Source organism: Schistocerca gregaria, chromosome 3, assembly GCF_023897955.1.
Source record: "Schistocerca gregaria isolate iqSchGreg1 chromosome 3, iqSchGreg1.2, whole genome shotgun sequence".
Lineage (NCBI taxonomy): Eukaryota > Metazoa > Arthropoda > Insecta > Orthoptera > Acrididae > Schistocerca > Schistocerca gregaria.
Window position 1 is genome coordinate 752822256 of NC_064922.1, and position 12276 is coordinate 752834531.

The following is a 12276-nucleotide window of genomic DNA, read 5'->3' on the forward strand; positions in this document are numbered from 1 at the left end:
AATAGGTTATTAAAATCAATATTGTGCTTTTATGTAAAATACAAAGCAGACCTATTTAATAACAGACAATACATCACAATCTACTCCTATGCATCTGAGATACTTACAGTTTTTCAAGCATCTTGATTTTGCTCTGAACACTTGAAGCTCTATTTGCATTATAGCGAAATCTGTCAATGAATTCTTGAACATGGGCTCGATGTTGCTGTTGAGCCTCAAACTCCCGCTGCTGATTTCGTAATTTTTCTGTTTTAGTCTTCTCAAAATTCTCGTAGTTCCCCCTGAAATCAACATTAAAAACAAAATAAATATAACCAAACAGTTATTATATTCATCAAAAGGTGAGCTCCAAAAAGTAATTGCTGAGACTGTACGAATATAACAATGAGTTGTTCCAGTCAATACTTTTTTGAAAAAATATCATTCTGCATTATACTCATTCCTCATCACAAGTAAAATATTTTACAGCTTGCAGAAAGAGAGGTAAACTACACTAACAGCAAGAAACAGAGGGCTTTATTTAGAAGTAAAGAAAACAACTAGCCATCCTTTTCACTGTGCAGTTTTGCTTGCACATTACATTTCTACAAGAGTGAGGCATGGATGCACTCCTTTAATCAACATTTCTGGAAACATATGCTTTATTACTGAAATAGTGATTATTAATTTGAACTTACCTGTAAGCTTCTATACGTTGGGAATGTAGGTGAAGAATATCAGTGGGCACTGTGTCAAGAAAGTGCCTATCGTGAGACACAACCAGTAACGTGGTGGGCCAGTTCTGTAAGTAATTTTCTAACCATATGATGGCTTTTATATCCAACATATTAGTAGGCTCATCAAGTAACAACAGATCAGGCCTGGAACATAACAAACCAAAGAATTACTGAATTTTAACTAGCATTACACGGTAGATGATCAATAGTTTAGACAAGAAGAGTATAGCAGCTTTCGAAATATGGCGCTACAGAAGAACACTTAAGATTAGATGGACAGATCACGTAAATAATGAGGAGGTACTGAATAGAACTAGAGGGATTTGTGGACAACTTAACTAGAAGAAGAGATCGGTTGGTAGAGCATGTTCTGAGGCATCAAGGGGTCAGCAATTTTGTATTGGAGGGCAGTGTAGAGGGTAAAAATCTTAGACGGAGACCGAGAAATGAATACACTACGTAGATTCAAAAGGATGTAGGTTGCAGCAGGTACTTTGAGATGTAGTGTGTACAGGATAGGGTAGCGTGGAGTGCTGCATCAAACCAGTCTCTGGACTGAAGACCACAACAAGAACAACAACATGACTACAAAAAGCAATAGTCTGCAAATGACATGTCCCAACAGATTAAAGCTTTGTATTGGACCAAAACCTGTTCCTTGCACTTCATAGAAAGTGACGAACAAATTTAGCTATTGGAGTATGCCTCACATACCAACACAAAGCTATAGTAAGTACCTTCCACTCAGTTTCCAAAGCACCACCGCAGCTTCCCAGCATACACTGCTTCAAAAGTATGCCAGGTAAAAGACTTAACACAGAAAGGAATAGAAAGACATAGCAGAAAATGCCTTATTCCAGTCTAGAAAGTTGTCCAACAATAAAGGATTACCTCTGCAGTGTGTGGGAATGCAGGAAAGATATGTATTCTCAGTTCGTATACTTAACCCCTTAAGCGTATATTTTCCATGTGCACTTCTATACCTGAGGAGATAATTTCCCCTAACACTGGCCAGTGTGGTCAGAATTGTTCACACATTAAAACATTTGTAGATTTTGGCTTATGGAGCAATACTTAAGGTAATTAGGACTGAATAGAAATATTAAAGAAGAGAATGAACTTTTATTTCCTCAATAACAGGTCTTTTCTGGAAGTAAATTGTTTTAAAATATTCTGCACACCAATAAAACGTTTCTTTTCAAAGACATCTTATCATGCATATTCCACAACTCGTTTGCCTTCCTTCAGTGTGGTTGCCAAAAATTCTGGAAAATGCCTGGCTCTGAGTTGCTTCTGCTGTCCAAGGTGAGCATCCAAGTGTTCCTTGAGACTAATCACAAATTCGAATTGCTATTTTTTGCCACAATGTTTTTTGTATAGAACACACACATTGAAGCATGCAACATTGACTTCTATTCTGACAATATTTTTTCAGTCTACTCTTGGCCATTTGTTAGCTTTGCAACTGGGAATTACTCCTATCCATGCATACCCTACTCTTTTTGTAATGCATTACAAAATTTGTTTTTTGCACAATGCCACTCCTTGAATTTACTTCTTGTAACATATCATAATGAAAAAGTGTGACCATTGTGACTAGTCTCTCATCCTTCCATTTTATCATCATCTGCTTGTTTCTGTACGCAATTACATGTTTGCTCTTCTTCAGTTTTCCACTATCCCTGAAGTTGGGAAATTCCTTTTTGTTTTTCTGCACTGTACAGACATTATCAGCGTCTGTACAGTCTGTCAACCAAATCTAGACCAGTGTTCCACTTGTCACAGTAAGTACAGGAACACTTACTGAGCAAACTGTGAGCGAGCACCAAAGCCAATTTGAGAAGTATTGGCCTTCCAATTAGAAATATGGCATAGAATTTGTGGACTGATATCTGTCCAACCAATTACAAACAGGCAGGCCACTGACAGATATATTTATGATGCCAACTTAAATGGTTAAGTAAAGCTGTAAGATGTTCTGAGATGTTTTGGCAGATAGACTACTGCCTGTGAAAAAGCAATGAGCCAGGCTGATACAGCCTAGCACTTTTGCACTTGGCAAGTTTAGATGTACTGCCATTTATATATCTGGATGCTGACAACTCTTACATATACAGCTGAAATCACATACCAATTTTACAGTACCAGTTAAATTTTGGTGGATATGTGTATTTGTCAGCCATGATTGCCTGTTATTCTTATCAACTTTTTTTGCCCCTACATAATCCCAATAAATTTCATATCTGTAATAGAACTGTAACAGCTTTTTGATTAAACAAGGAAGAAATTATGGAGAAGCTAATTAGAAGTAAAAATGAGGATAACCTGTATCGAATTATGACAGCTAGGATAATGTATCTAATTAATGGAAAATCTCATATAAAGATGTGAAACAATTACTAACAAAGAGATAGAGGGGCTGGCCAGTACTTACCTCAGCTCAGTACAGCCGATAGAAACACAAAAAACAACCGAAAATTTAAGCTCCTAGCTTTCGGAATAAATGTTCCTTCATCAGGGAGGAGAGAGGGGAAAGAAAGGGAAGAAGGGAAAGTGGATTTAGTTACTCACAACCCAGGTTATGAAGCAACAGGGAAAGGAAAACAGGGAAGGTAGCAAGGATGGAGGCATGGTTGTCAGAGGGAAGCCAAAGATATTCTACTGCAGGTACTGTGCCAGCTTCAAACCAAAGAGGATGCATACAGAAGTAAAGAGGTGTATAGTATAAAGATGTAGGATGGAAAGATGCATGAATGGCTAAAGAGGAAAGGGAAAGAGGAGAAGACTGAAAAGTAAATGGGAGTGAGGTTGTTTAATGTAGGTTTAGTCCAGGGGGATGGCGGGATGAAAGGATGTGCTGGAGTGCAAGTTCCCATCTCCGCAGTTCAGAGGGACTGGTGTTGGGTGGGAGAAGCCAAATGGCACATACAGTGTAGCAGGTTCCTAGGTCCCTAGAATTATGCTGGAGGGCATGCTCCGCTACTGGGTATTGGACATCTCCTAGGCGGACAGTTCGTCTGTGTCCGTTCATGCGCTCAGCCAGTTTAGTTGTTGTCATACCGATGTAAAAGGCTGTGCAGTGCAGGCATGTCAGCTGATAAATGACATGTGTAGTCTCACACGTGGCCCTGCCTTGAATTGTGTATGTTTTCCTAGTAGCGGGGTTGGAGTAGGTGGTTGTGGGGGGATGCATGGGGCAGGTTTTGCAGCGGGGTCGGTTACAGGGGTAGGAACCGCTGGGTAGAGAAGGTAGTCTGGGAATATTGCAGGGTTTAACAAGGATGTTACGGAGGTTAGGGGGACGACGAAAGGCAACTCTGGGTGGTGTGGGGAGAATTTTGTCAAGGGATGATCTCATTTCAGGGGTTGACTTGAGAAAGTCATATCCCTGGCGGAGTAATTTATTGATGTATTCGAGGCCAGGATAATATTGGGTGACAAGGGGGATGCTTCTGTGTGGTCTGAGGGTAGGAATATTGTTGTTGGACGGGGAGGAATGTATTGCTCGGGAGATCTGTTTGTGGACAAGGTCTGCAGGATAGTTGCGGGAGAGGAAAGCACTGGTCAGGTTATTGGTGTAATTGTTGAGGGATTCGTCACTGGAGCAGATACGTTTGCCACGAATACCTAGGCTGTAGGGAAGGGAGCGTTTGATGTGCAATGGATGGCAGCTATCAAAGTGAAGGTACTGTTGTTTGTTGGTGGGTTTGATATGGACAGAGGTGTGGATGTGAGCTTCAACAAGATGAAGGTCAACATCCAGGAAGGTGGCTTTGGTTTTGGAGAAGGACCAGGTGAAATTCAGATTCGAAAAGGAGTTGAGGTTATGGAGAAAATTAAGGAGTGTTTCTTCACCATGAGTCCAGACCACAAAGATACCAGGCCAGGGGAAGCAGCTGTTGGGTCTTCAGGAAAGCCTCCTCCATGCGGCCCATGAAGAGGTTGGCATAGGATGGAGCCATCCTGGTTCCCATGGCAGTTCCCCTGATTTGTTTGTAGGTCTGGCCTTCAAAAGTGAAGTAATTATGGGTGAGGATGAAGTTGGTAAGTGTGATAAGGAACGAGGTTTTTGGAAGATCTTCGGGTGGGCGTTGGGAGAGGTAGTGCTCAATGGCAGAGAGACCATGGGTGTGTGGGATGTTTGTGTAAAGGGATGTAGCATCTATGGTGACAAGAAAGGTTTCAGGTGGGAGAGGAGTGGGAATGGATTTGAGGCGTTCTAGGAAGTGGTTTGTGTCCTTGATGTAGGATGGGAGTCTGCAGGTGATAGGTTGGAGGTGTTGGTCTACCAGAGCTGAGTTACGTTCTGTTGGGGCTTTGAAGCCTGCTACAATGGGACGGCCAGGATGGTTCTCTTTGTGGATTTTGGGTAATAGGTAGAAGGTAGGGGTACGTGGCTCAGGTGGAGTGAGTAAGTCTATGGAAGCCATTGTGAGGCCTTGTGAGGGACCTTGGATTTTTAGGATTTTCTGCAGCTCAGTCTGAATGGAGGGAATGGGATCCTGGGTAACAGCTTTGTAGGTTGAGGTGTCGGAGAGTTGACGCAGTCCTTCTGCCACATACTCCACACGGTCAAGTACCACAGTTGTGGAGCCTTTATCCGCCGGAAGGATTACAATAGAGTGGTCTGTTTTCAGCTGCTTAATGGCACGGGATTCAGCTGGGGTGATGTTGGGGGTTGTCGGAATGTTCTTCAAGAAGGACTGGGAGGCAACACTGGATGTGAGGAATTCCTGAAACGTCTGCAAGGGATGGTTTTGGGGGAGGGGAGGAGGATCCCTTTGAGAAGGTGGTCGGAACTGTTCTAAACAAGGTTCAACACTGGGTCTAGTATTTGGGGGCTGTGTTTGGGTGGTGAAGTGATATTTCCAGTTGAGGTTCCGGGTGAAAGAGAGGAGATCTTTAACCAGGGCAGTGTGGTTGAATTTAGGTGTGGGGCTAAAGGTTAAGCCATTCATGCATCTTTCCATCCTACATCTTTACTTCTGTATGCATCCTCTTTGGTTTGAAGCTGGCACAGTACCTGCAGTAGAATATCTTTGGCTTCCCTCTGACAACCATGCCTCCATCCTTGCTACCTTCCCTGTTTTCCTTTCCCTGTTGCTTCATAACCTGGGTTGTGAGTAACTAAATCCACTTTCCCTTCTTCCCTTTCTTTCCCCTCTCTCCTCCCTGATGAAGGAACATTTATTCCGAAAGCTAGGAGCTTAAATTTTCGGTTGTTTTTTGTGTTTCTATCGGCTGTACTGAGCTGAGGTAAGTACTGGCTAGGATAATGTATGTACTTTTAAATGTGTTTATTGATACTGTATGAAGGTATCTTCTTTGATGCTAATAACAGCAATGATTTCCACAAAATTTCAACTAAACACACAATTTTTGCCTTTTACAGAATTGTGTTCTATACAGGTACAGTTGATAAACATTCAGAATCTGAAGAGTGTACAAATGTGGTGAATCAGTTGGAAACTGAGCATGTACAATAAAAATATTCTAGTAAAGAAAATTTATTTCAATCTACTTAATGACCTTATGAATTCAGGACACTATGAACTAGAGAATGAACCTATCATTGTATCATTTTTCTCAATTTTTCTGGCCAAAGATCTGACAAAATATATAGGAGATGAAATCTACGGATTTTATTCCACTGTTGTTAATAATCAATTAATAATCAAAAATGCAATTAGTCTGGCACATTTGCAAAATGTAAAGCTACAGGATTTGGGGCATGCAATTTTAGTCTGTCTCCTCATGGTTAAGATAGAAAAGCTCAAAATTAATGATACAGAAAAATGTGCATTTGATCATTTCATATTTTAGCAAACTAGTCCTGATACTGTTTGGCATTAATTCTGAAAATGTATCATTAATAAACTTTAATATTACTTCACAGAGCTTTTCATTTGTATCGATAATTCAGCAGTGACTGAGGCAGCTGTCATTCAAATGCTGATTATCTTCTAAACAATTTATTCCAACCAAATGAAAGCCAGTTTCAGACTGACTGTCCTGGAGTTTAATGTGTATATACGTGAAAACAGAAAAACACAAAATGAATTTCACAATTTGGGTAGAAGTAGTGACAAAGGCAACATTCATTTGAAAGACAACTGGTATTTAAGCCCAGATTCACTGTTTTTGTCCCACACTCAATACAACCACAATCAGCACACAGAAAAGCATTGTTAACACACAGCTAAGCATTTCAAATCACACTGCATGCTAACATTGTTTTATCAAGTATTGCAGGCTTAATAAATTTAGTAAATGACATGTCTTTAGGAAAGTTTATAAAATGAATAATATTAATATCATAACTGATAATGCTAACTGAAATAAAGGCACAACAGCAGTAGGTTCTGAAACCAGGGGAATATAGTTTATGTCAACTACGTGATACTTCCACAAAAAGATGTCGCAAAGGAGAAGTCTGGATGTAACCCACCTACGACTCAAGAGAAATGCTAGAGATGGATATATCAGGAAAACAGGAGAAAAGTTTAGGAATCACAATATGTTGTAAATTACAAATTTACTATTGGGAGAGAGGAGCTAAAATGAATAAATATCACAAAATGGGGAGTTGCCCACAGAAATTCCACTCCAGGTTGCTGCACAATATTGTATCTCCTGGTAGTGCTTCTGCCTTCTTTATATCAACAACAATGTCTATGACATGTTTACAAATTAAGAACTCTAGTACAATTACCCCTTGGCTAAGGTTGTCCAGAGTAAAATGATAGCTTCAAAAGCCATACAGGAAGGAAGGCGGAAGATTCTTTCTTTCTTTCTTTCTTTCTAAAATTCATACAATATGTCTGCTGATCAGTCACCTAACAGTCTCTCTCAGATAAGTGTTTATAAGAATACTACAGTAATTACTCAGATGTGCAACCTTTCCGTATTTTTAGGAAAGGAACCATGATTACCCTTTAGGTGCAGACATTCTCCTTGTAACCAGATTTCATTAAAAAGTTCCAAGAGGATTTCCATTTGCTTCAGTATTCAGCTACATCAGCATCCCAAACTGAATTTTGCCGGGCCAGTAACTGTCTTCACACAGACACTATAGATTAATTCGCATACAAAGAATAGGCAATTATACATCCTGTGTTAACATACAGTTGAGTATGATTTTGTTTTCTTCAGGTCCACTAGACAGTGTTTGAGTATAATATCTTGTTCCCCATTAGACATTACAAATATATATTGCCATACTCCGTCCAATGAGGTGGTGTAGTAAGAACAGCCTGTTAAATGGCTGCTACTACAGTTTTACTTTATCTTTCCAGAAATTGTAACAGTATCATGCAAAAGCCCAAACTTTTAAATAGGCTTATGGAAGAAATACTATTTTCACATAAAATACAAAGATATATTTACTACCACTCTTCATAACATTATTCTTTAAAAATTGCTAGAAGTAATTTTTTCTTTGACCTAAATAAAGTAATGAAAAACAAGGCAACAAAGAATCTTTTTCCTCACATACCCTTTGAGAAAGGGCAAGTAATGATGTGCAAAAATCAAAGGTGTCTAACACTTGGCAGAGGTCATTCCTAAATATAATTCTGTATGCACTAACATAAATTAAATAATGGCTCAAACTAACATTTTTTGTTCCATACTGCTTACAAAATGATTCACACGACTATATTTAAGAAGGTGTATGAAGATCAAATTAAGAAAGCATCTTACCTTGAGAACAATGCTCTCGCCAAAGCGAGCCTCATCCGCCAACCTCCTGAGAATTCTTTTGTGCAACGCTGCTGCATTTCAGTGGAGAACCCAAGGCCATTCAGAATAATACTGGCACGTGCTGGAGCTTTATCGGCTTCTATATTTTGCAGCTGAGTGTAGACATCGGTCAACTCTTGAGTCAATTCAGGTTCTGTGCACCTGAAAAATATGACCAGCGATATGTTTTATAAATATAAATATTTGTTCAACATCAACTGCTGTTCTAAAACTTTTGTATTAATTACAACTGCAGCTATAACTCAGCTAATATTAAAATAATACTTCTTATAACACACTGTCAGATATGCAACACAGCAATCAAGCAGTAACTTATGAAAGTAGCGAAGGCAATGTGACTACAGCACATTTATGTGCAAGATCACGAAACTACTACTACTACTACTACTACTACTACTACTACTACTAATAATAATAATAATAATAATAATAATAATACTATGCTGTCCAGAATATTGCTGAAAGTAAGATGCTTTAACATATCAAATGCTTAAAACAAATACAATGAGTTTCTTCAGAGAAATTTTCCATATATTTTTGAACACTCACTCAGTTGTATGGATTTACATCTCATTTTTATCTCCAAAGTACTCTAGTAATTGTTTTACTTGACTTAAAAGCATCTTTCTGTAATTGAGATTTTGTACCAGTTAATTACTTCTTGTGAAATTTATATGGAGGGTTTCAATTTTGAGTGAACCAACAACAAATTGCATGTTTCAAGACATTCAGCTCCAAAGTTAACCACACAAAAATGTTGATATATTGAAGGTAGTTAATGACATTCGACAGATTCCTAAGACATATTCATTGGTGTTTACCGATTTTTTAAACAAAACACATATCAAGCCTTTAAAAATCATGGTCGTAAGAAGGAAGTAAAATGAAAATTTAATTATTTGCTGTCTTATCACAGATGTTGCAACAGTCTAGTTTTGTTCATCTGCACAAAATGTGTGCTATGAAAAGACAATGCCTTGCAAAATTTAAACTATTTTTGAAGAATCTTATTCACCTTCTGACAACGCTACTTCAATGTAATATCCAACCATCTGTGTGACATGTGGTATGTTCTTGTAAAAATCATGGTGAATAAGGCACAGTACTGACAAGATCTTTCTTCCTTGGACATTAAGTGTCCATCCTTTGGGATACTTCAGGTTCTGCGCATTGTGAAGTGTGTTGGCATTGTAATTCTACTTAATATGTATTACACTGGGCTCCTCTTTGTTTATTCTGATATATCGTATGCCCATCCAAGCTACAGTTAGTCTATAAACTTTTTTCTTGTTTATTAAAACAACATGTTAAACTGTCAGAGATGAAAAAAAAAACTGTCACTTTTAATTTCCACCACATGGCTCTGCATAAAAAACTTTTTTGTTTATGTAAACCTACAGCATGTGTGTTCTCTATTAGTATTTTCATGAGGCTGACATAGCATATATAAAAGTTTTAAAAACAATGATTTTTCATATATTTCATATGGCAAAGTGAACCAATTAAGTTACTGAAGCTCACACTGTTCAATGGCTATAATGATCAATCGAAAACACATCTTGCAGTGCGTACTCCACAACATGGTTCATACTTCACCCCCTAGACAGCAGCACAGCACATTATCGTGTAGTTAGTCCACTTTTGCATATGACAATAGACTCACATAACTGTACACCACAAGCAACCTAGTACAGAATGTACCTTTACTACTTGACTGGCCCAAGAATTGCACATATTTCCCACTGGAACTACACACAGCATCATCACTGTCATTTGACTTATTAACTTTCATCTATAAGATGGCTTGCTACCTTTTGTTCTCTCCTCCTTGGAAATGATCCGTTTGGGACATACGAGAATACCAAATAAATTTCTCCATATTATGTAGTTAATGATACACAATTCTTTCAAAAGTGCATAAATGATGAAATGCAATTATTTTAGAATGTGCAAATAAATATTAGTTTTCTGACTAACTCATTTGTATTTCAAGAAGCATTATAACATTTGAGAGAAAAGGAAATTTTGCAGCTGTTCATTCCAAAGCTTCTCCATACTGAAGGTAGAGCTGCTACCGTGTTTCTCAATAACATTTCTCTTCGTGAGCTTATAATCCTGCTAAATTTCTTCACACGAGTTTTTTGGGAAACAAAAATGATGGAAAAAGAGAAGGGTCTCACTATGACAATTACTGAATACGAAAGGAGGGAGTATAGAACCAGTACCCAAAAGAGCAAAGTCAGAATGGAAACAAGACTAGGAATGTGGAAATCTAAGAAGGAAAGCCAATAGCCCCAGCCCCAGCCCCAGCCCCTGGATATCTTCCTGGGCAAGAGTGCATCAACACTGGGCCATGTGATAGTGATTTTCATCGATCTATAAAACTGACATCACCAGCTTTGCCCCTGCAGGCTCTGAAAACTGGTCTCAACATCCTACTATTGACCAATGAAGATTATGTGTTCATCGAGAGATGTTTGGGGGAGAGGTGGAGCAAGTACAAGTAGGACTCATGCTTGGAAGATTCTGTACAAATGTAATTGTGTATGACTTGGAAGCTTAAATTATTTACACTGTCAACAGACCAGAGACATTAGTATTTGACAAATTTTAACTTTATGCCTCTACCTATTCCTGAGAAAGAAAGGTATTAACAGACCGATGGAAGGACAGACAAAGTGATGCTATGACAGCTCTGTTATTACTGGTAGAGGCATGGAATACTAAAAATAAAACACATTTAAGAGTTTTATCACAGTACACTTTACCAGCTTACTTTTCATTTGCACATACTCAAACATGACCTTACAATATTATCAATGTAATTTTCCTCCTTGGGATGGAACTTTTGTGTAAAAACTACAGAAAAATAAATTCATTTTGGAATTCATTGTAGCATTTACATATTCACTTAATTATTGAACAAGCATACAAGCTTGTAATAACCTTAAAGAGTCTAATAATCTGTTGGGTTTTATACTATTTCTACTGAAACATTTGCCTTTATAGTTTTCAGTTACCAATGATTGTCTGGCAGAAAAAAAGCTTAAATTGTAGATGTTAAGAAATCAATGGATGCATAAACACAAGTGACTCACGTTAGTTTAAACTATGTGGACCCGAGGAAGAAAATATAGCCTACAACAGTGCTCACTTAGCAAATTTTAGGAGCTTCAGATGATGATTAGCAAATACCTTTCTATTTTCCTTGAGGGTAGGCCTACATTAAGTCTGGTGAATGGGATGACTGATAGGGCTACATATGGGAATAAGTAACCATATGAAACTCTCACAGAACTGGGGAATATAAGTGATGCGAAATTTTCTACTTGAAGTTATATCCTTAGTGGTACATGTGAAGCCAGAAAATTATTTCCTAAAATGGTGGAGATTATATATATATATATATCCTTTCACAAATGAGAGTATTTGTTTCTACATGGAATACTCTCATGAGTGGCCTACGAATAATGAAAGACCCCATGGCTGGAGTTATAAGTAATGACATATATCCTTTTAATGGGGGATACAACTAACAATTCTAAATTATCTTCTGGGGCATACAAATAATGACTTTATACTCTCTGCAAAACAGGGCCTAAGGAGATACATGCAACTTTCTCCAAGGGGTGTACCCTGTCATATAGTGACTCCCCTCAAAAGTAAATGCAAGTAAATGCTTGAACTTACATTAAGATGTGTCACAAAAAAACTAGTCAAAGCTCTCAAAACAAGTACATAGGTACACACAAGATCATCTCAACAGGTGTAGTATACATGATGACGAAGCTCTCAAAAG

General features: G+C 38.2%; 1 protein-coding gene across 1 annotated transcript in view; it reads right to left on the bottom strand.

Annotated features, from left to right (window-relative positions):
* The window catches only part of LOC126353923 (ATP-binding cassette sub-family F member 3), a 93712-nt gene that overhangs the window by 44640 nt on the left and 36796 nt on the right, over positions 1–12276 (bottom strand). Inside the window, exons 7-9 of the mRNA XM_050003166.1 lie at positions 8418–8618; positions 678–860; positions 108–281 (exon numbers count right to left, since the gene is read on the bottom strand). Coding sequence (XP_049859123.1) covers positions 108–281; positions 678–860; positions 8418–8618 — 558 coding nt within the window. The remainder of the gene's footprint in view (positions 1–107; positions 282–677; positions 861–8417; positions 8619–12276) is intronic.